General features: G+C 49.5%; 1 protein-coding gene across 1 annotated transcript; it reads left to right on the top strand.

Moving 5' to 3' along the window:
- Window positions 1-3,692: 3,692 nt before the first annotated feature.
- Window positions 3,693-13,011, top strand: LOC146260775 (adenylate cyclase type 8). Its single transcript, XM_084667656.1, has 22 exons — window positions 3,693-4,027; window positions 4,412-4,612; window positions 4,933-5,178; window positions 5,643-5,871; window positions 6,001-6,150; window positions 6,649-6,773; window positions 6,922-7,033; window positions 7,264-7,391; window positions 7,570-7,728; window positions 7,838-8,069; window positions 8,214-8,402; window positions 8,557-8,657; window positions 8,918-9,119; window positions 9,266-9,361; window positions 9,451-9,620; window positions 10,228-10,309; window positions 10,420-10,578; window positions 10,693-10,839; window positions 11,082-11,174; window positions 11,280-11,394; window positions 11,706-11,830; window positions 12,205-13,011. Exons 1-22 carry the CDS (start codon window positions 3,771-3,773, stop codon window positions 12,478-12,480), a joined length of 3,594 nt encoding a protein of 1,197 aa, XP_084523782.1. The 5' UTR covers window positions 3,693-3,770; the 3' UTR covers window positions 12,481-13,011.
- The last annotated feature ends 361 nt before the right edge of the window (window positions 13,012-13,372 follow it).

Raw genomic sequence — 13,372 nt, 5'->3', positions numbered from 1 at the left:
TCTCATTCCTCAGGTCCATTTTGATTTGATTCGTTTCAGCTGATTAAAAAAAGAAATGGAAACACTGAAATGCATTAAACACAGAACACCTTATATACAGTAAAGTGCATCAGTTAGGATCCAGTAAACTCACAGGCCTATACACTTCAGGAGAGTGTATGTGGTAAAGAAACTGACCCATCCTAGCTAGCTTAAACAGACCAGAACTCACTTAGCCAAATATGTTATATAATAGTTACACACAGCCTCGCTATCATTTACACTGGAATGAACAGCTGTGTTTCTGTTGATCCATGATGGATGGATACTGTGTTTCGAAATAGTTTGTCTATTGTCTATGTATGACCACATTTACCTTGTGTTTCTGATCTGCATCAGTGATGAACATCATGTAATGTTCATAACAAGCCGCCATCAAACATATTCTGAAACGCCTGTTCAAAGCACGTGATTGGTTGATGCACCTTAGGCATCAGCTGTGCCAACCATGCCAGTCCAGTTTACAACAACTAGGACGATGATGATGATGAAGAAGATTGTCGGCCCTGGTTAATTATTGGGTTTGTGCCAAGCTGTCTTCAGACTAAGACAGAGGTCATCTAAGACACGACAAGGTTCCACCCACTTTTATCACTGGAACAAAGCACTGACGTGTGGCATGGAGGTTCCATACTATTTCTATTTTTATACACCAGAAAGAGAGAAGATATTTAATCGAATATCAAGTGGTACTTAACAGATGCGTGATGATGATTCTAATTTCCTGTGTACTGTATCACATGAACTATATCCTTTAAGATGTTTATTTATTGTATGCACATATCTATGTTTGTTTTAAATTTACCTGTTATACTATTTTGTAAGATGGTAGTGAGGTTGAAGTTTGTGGTGCATGTTTTGAACAAGGCAGGACAGGCGCAAGTCCAACAAAGAGGATGAAAAGTAGCAGTGCTATGAAAGGCTTAGCATTATTCATCCTGAGTGAAAGGAGCGCTCTAAGCTAAGACTGATGCTTAAGCCAGTTTGTTTAGGTCATAAGTCAAACCCATCATGTATGGCCTTCAAACCAAACACACACACACACACACCCTCAGGGAGTATTAAAGAGGGTGTCAAGTGACTGAGTTTTACACTGAAATGAAACATGCCACTTTTAAGTGACACACCACTTAAGTGGGACTGATTGCCTGAGTATCATGTGTGCACATGGACCTTTGGTGTGTGTGTGTGTGTGTCTTGCCTCACAAGAAACAGTATTGCTCCAACAGTTCTACACAATGTGTTTGCCTGAAACTTCCAAGTAAAATGTGCATGTGCAAATTGATCATTTTAAATATATGTTAAGCTTGTTTAGAACTCTGGAAGCTTTGTTTGTAATGTCCAATTTATTTTGGGTTCCGGAATGTATGTGTCAGTATCATTTTTAAGGTGTGTGTGTGAGAGAGAGAGGTCCATATGGCTGTGAGTCTGTCAGGGTAGGGACCTGCTGCTCTCTATAAGAAGTCTTACCAAGCCCTATAATCCAGATCACTTCCCAGCATTTCCAGGGTTATCTGACATAGATAAATTCCAATGTGCCAATCAAATCCTGCCACAGGGGCCTAAGGAACACACGAGCCAGAAGTCTCTGCTGGATTCCTCGCAACCACATCTCTCTTATGTCTCACAACATGCCGGTGGAGAGGAAGATGGGGAGGGAATTAGGTAACCGCTCTCACGTACTAATCAGAGGTTAATGGTTAAGGTCGTTGACCCAACCCCGTGTCAACCAGTGACGTGAGAGGCAGCTGGATGAAAGTGATGACTCACTGGCCTGCTGACCTTAAGGAAACTTCTGAGGACAACAAGGAGATTAACATGCTTAAATACATGCTTAAAATAGTGTTGTGAATTATTGATTTGCTGGATGTTGGAGCTGAGTGTGTTTCTGCGTTCAGTGTCATGGTGACCTGTCAAGAGAGTGACAGTATCCTCCCCTGCTTTCACGTTTCTCTGGGTTCTCCTTTCCTTTGAACTTGGATTCGATTTGCCACTCAATGCGATACAGTGCTCAGTACCATATAGACACACACACACACACTTTCTCTCACAGACACACAAACTCACCTAGCAAAGCTTTGTGGCCATCTGGCTTTCCCATCAGCTCATTAACTGGGTTAAACCCTACAGCCTGCCGTGCACAAACACACACATACGTATGCACACGAGGAGCAGTGCTAAAGCCTTCCGCCTGCCTCACGGGACATATGGCACCTGTGCATCTTCCTCATGGTTCCCTTGGTTCCTAGCTGCTTCTGGTTTACCTGACAGTCTGTTCTCCGCACCTGCCCCCGTGTGTGAAGCTAGCCGCCCGGCCAGCAGAACCCAGGAATTTGTGAGGTTCGACAGTTACGCAGCCTGGAACATACAGCAGGAGAGAAGGATAATCCACAATGCCTGGAACTGGAGAAGGGAAGGGTTGTCTCCTGTGAAGGGTCTTGCTGGAGGGTCAGGGCCAGATCATACTGACAAGATAAGGACCAGGCTCTCAGCTGTGGATTGACATATCTTATGTCATCCCTACACACACTCCATAGTTCTGGCAGGTATGTTGAACACACACACACACACACACTAGTTCTTGCAGGTATGTTAACACATACACACTGACATAGCCTACTAATGTAACAGCACAGCCTCTGAGTTTGCACACAGGATAAGAACATTTAAAAAATGTGTTGCCTGATATCTTGTTACTGTTCAATTTATTCAAATATTCACACAATGATCAATGTGACACTACAGAACACGTTCTGGAGAAGATGCTCTGAAGCATTGTGAATTTCTGACACATTGAAGCATGTTTACCAGCAGGGAAAACAGTGTTGATGTCTAGGCCTATTAAGCGGATACTCAGTTGACATATCTCACTGATGTGTGGTTGCTGAGCTTACACTAAATAAAGTGCTATGCAAATAACTCTTTCAATGAAATAGCAGAGTGCACATGGAGTGTTAGAATCAAAATAAATGTTCTATCGTTCACCAGGACTTAGGCTAGCTGTCTATGAGGCTAACTGGTTAGGCTAGCTGTCTGTGAGGCTAGCTATATGTGAGGCTAGCTGTCTGTGAGGCTAGCTAGCTGTGAGGTTAGCTAGTAGTGAGGCTAGCTGTCTGTGAGTTTAGCAGTCTATGAGGCTGGCCGTCTGTGAGGCTAGCTAGCTGTGAGGTTAGCTGGTAGTGAGGCTAGCTGGCTGTGAAGCCATCTAGCTGTGAGGTTAGCTGTCTGGTTGTAAGGCTCTCTGAATGTCGGCTAGCTTTCTGGGGGGGCTAGCTGGAAGTGTGGTTAGCTGCAACTGAAGGGCAGTGAGGCAGGCTTGTGTGGCTGGTTAATGGCAAGGCCATAGTATAGTGTGTCATCGGCATATAGGCCAACTGAGGAGCTATAGGAAGATAATGTGCGTGTAAGAGCCAAGACAGATTAGGAAGTGAAAGTATAGCGGGCATTCTCTAACCCCCCCCCCCCCCCCCACACACACACACACACACACACAAAAACAGACACCATTAGCCTATTGCCTCCTAGGCCTCTCTCCCATCATCTGTCCCCATCTTTTGGGATAAATTGATCACTAAACTAACAGAAGCCATGTCTCTTCTCCCCCCTTTGTTGACCTCTCCTCTCCCCCACTCGGCCACAGCGTAGGCCTGGGATGCTCTCTGAATGCCTGAGCATCATCCACGCAAGGGGAGGCAGGTGTGTGTCGGTTTGAACGAAAACGCAGTGTCGCCATGGCAACCTGCGCAGGGGGCGGTGGCGAGGGGGGTGGCGATGGCGTGTCCGAAGGCGGGGCTGTGCGATCCAGTGACGTCACGCTCCAGCCGCCATCAGCGCCAAGCTTGAGGGCGAGTCCCAGCACACCAAACACGAAAAGGAAACAACTAATGTGGCAGACAGCGGTGAGGCACGTCATCGACCAGCGCGACCACAACCCCCTTGGCAACCACCGTATCCTGGTGACAGACGCCTACATCAACGACATCAACAGGTGGGGGCCTCGTACAGGAGACTGGGGGGGGGGGCTCGTACAGGGTTCGGGTCAGGTGCCGTGTCCTACGTCATACTGTTGGGGCTCTGCTCAGTTATGTTGTCAACTGGCTGTAGAAAAGAGATGGATGGATGGATCGATGGCTTGATGGATGGATGGCTGGACTGGTAGATGGGTGGATGGATAGATTGATGGATACATGGGTGGATGGACAGGTAGATGGATGGATAGGTAGATGGAGGGATGGACAGGTGGATGGATGGACAGGTAGATGGATGGATGGACAGGTAGATGGATGGATGGATGGATCCAGTAAGTACTTGTTCTTGACTAACTCCTTCCATGACATTTCCACTCCCGTTCCGTTTCCCCCGTCCCCCACAGGCAGATCCGCAGCAAGGCGTCTCGGGGCGGCGTGCTGCACAAGCGGCGTTCCTCCGTAGCGCGCGTCCACCCAGACAGAAGCGAGCGAGCCTCGGCGGACACCAGGAAGAGCACCGACACCTTGAACGACTCCGACTACTTTGTCTCCTACGGCACCACGGTCAAAGGGGTGTTCATCCCCGCACTTCACCACACCTTCAAGTAAGAACAAATACACACACACACACTGTAAACACACACACACTGTAAACACACACACACACACACTGTAAACACACACACACACACACTGTAAACACACACACACTGTAAACACACACACACACTGTAAACATACACATGCACACGCATACAAACACAGTGTGAAATTGTATTAGTTATCTCTATTTCTCTCTCACTCTTTCACACACATGCACATACACACAATCTACACCTGTACACCCCGATAAGGTATCTGACTGAAATATATCCTGTGATCATCCCATGTATCATGTCTAATGACTGGACTGTGCATGCCCCAGATCCCCTGACCTGGAGAAACTGTACCAGCAGTACTCCTCTGGCCAGAGGAAGACCTCTCTGGTGGTCACCAACATGATCGACATCCTCACCAAGCTGCACATCCTGATGCTCTCCCTGCTCATTTCCCCCGAGGAGCTGGACTTGGTCCACGGTTGTCTGGGAGGCATGTTCATCATGCTGGGGGCGGGACTCTGCATCATGGTGCTGACCTGTAAGGGGATGATGTCATCTCCAGAGTGGTTGAGGTAAGAGCAGGGAGGGGGAGGGAGTCAGATGGCTGAGCGGTTAGGGAATCGGGCCAGTAATTTGAAGGTTGCCAGATCGATTCCCGGCAGTGCCAAATGACGTTGTGTCCTTGGGCAAGGCACTTCACTCTACTTGTCTCGGGGGGAATGCCCCTGTACTCATTGTAAGAGCGTCTGCTAAATGACTAAATGTAAATATAAGAGCAAGCTGGAGCTTGTGTTCATCCACTGTGGGCTTTTATCAGGAGCCAGATGCTCTCTTATATTAAAAATAGGGTGCTGATTTGGGTATATCCATGTAGATTTTGAATATAATTTGACTTCTTCATGATTTTATGTCCACGTTCTTCAAACGTGATTCTGGTTATGATTGTGTGTGTTTTTTTATGCGGTCGTGTGCATTTGTGTGTTTGTGTGTTTGTGTGTGTGTGTGTGTGTGTGCGTGTGTGTGTGTGGTCTCCCAGGTATGCGGCCCTGGCCAGCTGGCTCTCTCAGACAGTGCAGGTGCTAGCGGGCGTGGTTGGGGGCGTGGACAGGGACCAGGCCTGGTATGTGCTCTTCACCCTCTTTGCCACCTACACCCTCCTGCCTCTTCCCCTGCTCTGGTCCATCAGCACTGGGGTGCTCACTGCAGCCTTGCACCTCCTGGTGGAAACCCTGCGCAACTACGACGATGCCGCGCTCTTCAGGAAGGTCAGCCCGTTCACTTACTCTGCTCGTTCGCTGGCTACTCACTCCATTGACTACTCGCAATTTCTTTCTGTCTGAATATTGAATGTGTGTATGTGTGTGTGTTTGTATGTGTGTATGTGTTTGTTGTAGGTGCTAGCAAAGGGGCTGCTCTACCTGTGCATGAACACAGCGGGCCTGTTCATCCACTACCTGTCTGACCACACCCAGAGACAGGCCTTCCTGGAGACCCGACGCTGCATCGAGGGGCGAGTCCGTCTGGAGAGAGAGAACCAGAGACAGGTGAGGTGGCAGTGAGACAGGAAGAGAGAGATGAGAGGGGCAGACAGGTGAGGGGGTGGGAGTGAGACAGGAAGAGAGAGATGAGAGGGGCAGAGACAGGTGAGGGTGGGAGTGAGACAGAAAGAGAGAGTTGAGAGGGGCAGAGACAGGTGAGGGTGGGAGTGAGACAGGAAGAGAGAGATGAGAGGGGCAGAGACAGGTGAGGGTGGGGTGGGAGGGAGACAGGAAGAGAGAGATGAGAGGGGCAGACAGGTGAGGGGGTGGGAGTGAGACAGGAAGAGAGAGTTGAGAGGGGCAGAGACAGGTGAGGGTGGGAGTGAGACAGGAAGAGAGAGATGAGAGGGGCAGAGACAGGTGAGGGTGGGGTGGGAGGGAGACAAGAAGAGAGAGATGAGAGGGGCAGACAGGTAGAGAGCAGAGAGGAGTAGGGGCAGCATGCTAACCTTGTATTCTTTCATGCACGTGTCTGAGAGGATGTCTGCCCCCCCCCCCCCCCAGGAGCGCCTGGTCATGTCTGTCCTGCCTCGCTTCGTTGCCTTGGAGATGATGGCTGACATGTCCGCCATGGAGGACCTGCCACAGCAGTTCCACAAGATCTACATCCACCAGTACAAGGATGTCAGGTACGCACACACACACGTCTGGACACACACATACATGCTCTCAAACAAACACTCACTGATGCTCATAAACCCCTTCCTCTCTCCCTCTTTCTCCCTCTCTATCTCTCTCTCTCATTCCCTCCCTCCCTCCCTCCCTCTCTTGCTGCAGTATTCTGTTTGCTGATATCAAAGGCTTCACGTCTCTGTCCATGGTGCTGTCTGCCCAGGAGCTGGTCCGAACACTCAACGAGCTGTTTGGTCGCTTTGACCGCCTGGCAGAGGTACTGTCTTCCACACCACCAGGGTTGTGTTGCATTCAGGGCCTTTACTGATGGTGGTGGAGGTGATGAGGGTGAAGGTGATGAGGGCGGAGGTGATGAGGGTGGAGGTGATGAGGGCGGAGGTGATGAGGGTGGAGGTGATGAGGGTGGAGGTGATGAGGGTGGAGGTGATGATGATGATGATGATGATGATGATGATGATGATGATGATGATGATGATCTGTGTGTAGGAGCACCACTGCATGCGTATCAAGATCCTCGGGGACTGTTACTACTGTGTGTCCGGGGTCCCAGAGCCAGAGATGGCCCACGCCCGCTGCTGTGTGGAGATGGGCCTGGCCATGATCAACACCATACGGTGGGTAGGCACACACACAGATAAACACACACACACCGGGATAGACACACACACACACAGTCACACACACAGACAAGCACACACACAGATGGACACACACACGCACACTAACACAGAAGCACTCAAATGCAAATACACACAGAGCACCCCAACCCCCCCCCCCCCCCCCTCCCTCCAGGTATGTGCGCAGGCAGCTGAAGCACGAGGTGGACATGAGGATTGGGGTGCACTCGGGCTCTGTGCTGTGTGGGGTTCTGGGCCTGCAGAAGTGGCAGTTTGACGTGTGGAGCTGGGACGTCGACATCGCCAACATGCTGGAGGCTGGCGGAGTACCGGGGTGAGCGCACACACACGCTGCAGTGAACACACACATACATGCACACGCGTCCGTACACCTACACACACACACACACGTTTTTTCACACGCCGTCTCCGTTGCTCTGCAGGCGTGTCCATATCTCCCGGGCAACCTTAGATTGCCTGGGCGGAGTTTATGAGACAGAGGAGGGGCGTGGCTTCGAACGGAGTGAGTTTCTGCGGAAACACAACATCGACACGTTCCTGATTCGCCACTCTCCCAAGGAGGAGGAGCCGCCGAAGGCTCGCTGTCTGAGCCTGGAGGAGACCTACAACTGGAGCGCCGAGCTTCCCTTCGGAAACATCATCGGCATGAACTGTGTATGTACACACACACACATGCAGATACCCACTCACACACACATTAACACTAGCACACACAGACACATGCAAACATATACACACATTTATACAAACCCACACAAAACACACACACATTTACCTTTTGACCTTTCCTCCTGTCAGATCCTGGCGACCTTCACCAACGGCTCCCTGGTCCAGCTGCCCAATCAGCTGGCGGCGCAGCGTTCGGGCCCGCGGGAGGTGTACCGGAGGATTCGCCAGGCCATCGAGGTGCGCAGCAGCGAACACATGAGGAAGGAACACATCACTTCCATCACACAGGTGTTCAAGGACGTACACATCGAGGGCAAGGTAAGACACACACACACACACAACTTCATACAAACCTAACCCTTACTCCCCACACACACACTCTCATATACACTTCACCAAAACATCCCCACATGCACTGACGAGGCCACAGGCACATTGTGAGGTGTGTGTGTGTGTGTGTCGTCTGTTGCAGTTCTCCCAGATGAGAGATGAGATGTTCAAGTCCAACATGTTCTGCTCCTTCCTCATGCTCCTCTTCATCATGGCTGTGCAAGCCCTGATCCCTGCTCCCCGGTGAGAGAGTGTGTGTTCTAACATGCACTGAAGCACATACAAGATTAATTGTAATAATAATTGCCTCATGCCTTTCACTCACTTCACTCACTTCTCCTCCTTTCCCTCCTTTCCCTCCCTCCCTCCCTCCCTCCCTCCCTCCCTCCCTCCCTCCCTCCCTCCCTCCCTCCCTCCCTCCCTCCCTCCCTCCCTCCCTCCCTCCCTCCCTCCCTCCCTCCATCCCTCTCCTCCTCGCCTCACCCTCTCCTCTCCTCTGCCAGGCTGTTCCCCATGCTGCTCCAGTTTGGTGTGTGTGGGTGTGTGTACGTGGTGCTGCTGGTGGTGACCCTGGCCGAGGAGTTCAAGCACTGCCCTGCCTCCCTACAGTCCCTGTGCTGCTGGGTCCACGAGACCAAGAGTGCCAGAACCTTCCTCACCCTCACCGCCATCACCGTCAACATGGGGGTGGCCTCCGTCGACATCGTGGGTGCACACACACACACATGCACACACACTCACTCTTTAAGCTACACACTCACACACAGTTACTTACACACACACTGACAACGTGAATGTGTAACGTACAGCTTTGGTTGGAATTGTTTACAAATGCGTGTGTGTGCGTCTAGCTGTGGTGTGACTCAACTGAAGTAGACCTGACCAATGGAAGCCAGTCTGACCAGCAGCCTTCCACCTGGCCTGTCAACATCTGCACACACCCCGAGGTAGAACACACACACACACACTCTGTGTTTACAGCAACACACGCACAACATCAAACTGAGTTTCACGTGGGTGTGTCTCCCCTCTCCAGTTCCTGGTCCTCAGTGGGGTGGTTGCCATGGTATCCTGTGCTGTGTTCCTCCGGCTCAGCTGTCTCCTCAAGCTAGCTGTGCTCTTATTGGCTATCGCCGTTTACACCTACGTCATCGAGGTGGGCTACAACACCCTGTTCCTACGGCAGACAACCGAACACTGCAACGGGTAAACACACACACACACACTGTAATAAAAAATGATTATTCTTTAAGATGTCTATAATATTCTTTGGCCTAGAAAAATTATTGCTGAGGTTTTAATTTTTGTAAAGCTAAGAATAACTTTTTGGCCTAAGACAGTATTGCTTAAGTTTCCGTTTGCTGACAAACGTTGAACACATTTCACGGTTTAACCCTGGTAGTTTTTGCCCATACTCTAGGGATTTTTGCTGACAAGTTCTTCTTTCTTGTCTCAAGCCATGTTTTTAATATTGAGCATCTGTATTGAGTTCTGCAACTTATTTCCTTTTTTACTTTCTTGTTTATTGAAGAGTTCCTCTTTTGATGACCAGAATTATTGAACTGATTATGTGGAATACTGACTGGAATGACTGTATAAAAGAGTGCTCAGATGACCCCTTTAGAGAGCCCTTCTGCTCCAGACATCATTTATGATACTGTTATAGAACTGCTCCTCCTTGCTGCAAGAATAAACAGATAAAGACAAATTCTTCTGACCTCGGACATTTAATCATAAAAATTCCATCACAACACACACACTCGCACTCACACTCACCTGCACATCTGAACGCCAAGCTGTGTGTCCCCTGCAGGTCTCAGTGCTTGTGGAGGAAGGGTGTGTGGGTGCAGCTCATGGCCATATTTGTGGTGGCAGTGCTGTACAACAGCAGACAGGTGAGGTCTTCTCTTTAGCTCGCTCTTTTCTTTCTCTTTCTCTCACACTCCCAGTAATCCCAACTCCATCCATCCTCCCTCTGCGCATCCCCTCCCCTCCCCCCTCCTAGTTGGAGGCCACAGCCAGGCTGGACTTCCTGTGGCGCCTGCAGGCCAGACAGGAAGTGGAGGACATGAAGGAGTTGAGGGAGCACAACGAGTGTCTCCTCTACAACATCCTGCCCTCCCACGTGGCTCAGCACTTCCTGGAGAGGGACCGCACCAACGAGGTGTGTGTGTCTGGCTGAAGGGGTCTCACTGAGTGTGTGTGTGTGTTCCGGCACCGTTAGTGTGATATTAGTTCATATGTGCTTGTTATAATGTGTGTGTGTGTGTGTGTGCAGGACCTGTACTCCCAGTCCTACGAGCGTGTGGGGGTGATGTTCGCCTCCATCCCGGGCTTCACAGACTACTACGAGCAGAAGGAGCTCAACCACCAGGACGTGGAGTGTCTCAGACTGCTCAACGAGATCATAGCGGACTTTGATGAGGTCAGATCACACACACTACCATACACACACACACACTACCATACACACACACGCACACGCACACACACACACACACACACTACCATACACACACACACTACCATGCACACACACTGGTAATTGATGATTATGATAAAGTACAACTAACTTCATCTCCATAAGTAATTAATCTCTATAACAACTTGATCTCTGTAAGTGCTTGATGTCTATAGCAGATGTGTACACTCCTTGTGTATCTCCAGCTGTTAGACGAGCCGTACTTCCAGGAAATTGAGAAGATCAAGACCATTGGAAGCTGCTATATGGCTGCCTCTGGCCTGTCTCCCTATAAACAGGTTTATACACAAACACACACTCCCTTTACACCGATTAAAAAAAAATGCTACAGCAATAACTTGTGTGTGTGTGTGTGTGTGTGTGTGTGTGTGTGTGTGTTGCAGGAGTGTGAGGATGAGTGGCGTCACCTCAGTGAGCTGGTGCTGTTTGCTCTGGCCATGCAGGAGACCCTTAAACACATCAACACAAAGTCAGGAAACAGCTTCCAGCTCCGCGTGGGTAAGAATGCACACACACACACACACACTGACACCCATATGCACATGCACACACACTGACACACGTACATAAATACTCACAAATGTAAGACACCCTGAAACAAAAACATCTCTGTGCCATTGGGCTTTTAAAATGGGAGGTTAACATGTTTCTTTTTAATGCAGAGCTTAAGACATGGCTTCTGTTTACACTCCGCTTAATGAAAGCAGGAATACAGAACATGTATAGGGCTGTGGTTCAAAGTTGCACAAACGGTCTGTATAATGATTGGATTAGACACTTGACCCTTGACCCCTGCTGCTTGTTGCTAGGTATCGCCCATGGCCCTGTGGTTGCCGGGGTGATAGGCTCCACCAAGCCTCAGTATGACATCTGGGGTATGACAGTCAACCTGGCCAGCCGCATGGACACCACAGGCATCAGGGGACGCATACAGGTGTGTGTGTGTGGTGTGTGTGTGTGGTGTGTGGTGTGTGTGGGGTGTGTGTGGTGTGTTTATGGGACATGGTGCTACCAGTGAACGGTACCTACAGGAGTCAGATGGCTGAGCGTTGAGGGATTTGGGCAAGTAATCAGAAGGTTGCCGGATCAATTTCCGCTGTGCCAAATGACGTTGTGTCCTTGGGCAAGTCACTTTACCCTACTTGCCTCGGGGGGAATGTCCCTGTACTTACTGTAAGTCGCTCTGGATAAGAGCGTCTGCTAAATGGCTAAATGTAAATGTACTTCACGCATCATGATCTCTCAGAGTGGACCATTAGAGTGGAAGAAGTTTGACTGGTTCAGAGTGCCTCTGACCCCTCCCCCCAGGTCCCAGAGAGCACCAGCCGCTTCCTGTCTGAGCGGGGCTTCGTACGGGAGCTCAGGGGGGACATCTATGTGAAGGGAGTCAGCGAGAGGCAGGGCGGCGTGAGGACCTACTTTGTGAGCAGCCGCGAGCAGCAGACCAGCTACGTGGAGCGCAGCGTCAGCCGCGGCGCGGGCAGGAACACCCTCTCCGCCGTGGTGTTCGCCCTCGTACGGGCCAAGAAGAAGGAGGACCTGCGAGAGGCCAACGGAGGGTTCCATCTTCTGGAGGCTTCGTAGCACACGGAGGGCTTGTCGTACCCAGGACTGTCCACTAGAGGGAGCTCTGCCTGAAGGACTGCTGGTGCGTGGATGCATGGTGCCAATGGAGCATTTGAGACACTGCATAGATGACTCTGAGAACTATTGTGTAGTGTACGTACACACACACACATGCTCAAAAATGTGCAACACTGGAAAATGTCAACATTGTCCAGTACATAGGCTAAATATGGTTTATGTTGACTTTTTTCAATGAGTCATATGCTGTTTTGTTAAGACATAATGCTCAGGCCTGTATTTCCCAACAGTTGTGAGTACTGGAAGTGAATGTACTGGTTCAGCCACAGTACTTTTGTTGCCATACTCTAGATGCTACCTCTGCTAGTAAACAGTTAAATGAATATAACATAACCTTAGCCTTCTTTTATAACAAGTATAACCCTGTTGTGTTATTTATTTCATTTTGTTTTGTAGCACAATGACCTGTGCTGTAGGACTTTATCTGATATTTAAGTCAGTAAAAATGTTTTTGGGCAAATGCAGATCATATCAGATGCAGATCAAAAGCTGAGTTTTGTAAAACTTCGTAGTAAAGTGAAATTATGACGTTTCACCGTATCAGTGTCATCCTTCGATATACCGTAAAAAAACGGATTGGGCACAAGTCACAAGATATTTACATGTGGCAATGCGTCGCGCCTCGCGGTGCATAGGTAGGATATGGATAAAGCAGAACAGTTCCCATCTAATGACCGCTAATGACATGCCCGTCTTCCAAAAATATATTAGCGTGTCATCACGTGTAACTGCTTTCCATCAGACGTTTCCACACCCAAAGCATATTTAATAAGTGACTCCGAACTAGTTAACATCAAGTGTCAAGAAGATACATAAACATGAGTTGAGTTGA

This window comes from Hypomesus nipponensis, chromosome 12, assembly GCF_054491055.1.
Source record: "Hypomesus nipponensis isolate SF chromosome 12, ASM5449105v1, whole genome shotgun sequence".
In the NCBI taxonomy this organism is placed as follows: domain Eukaryota; kingdom Metazoa; phylum Chordata; class Actinopteri; order Osmeriformes; family Osmeridae; genus Hypomesus; species Hypomesus nipponensis.
The sequence above is the reverse complement of the archived record's forward strand: the minus strand, read 5'-3'. Positions and strand labels throughout refer to the sequence as shown.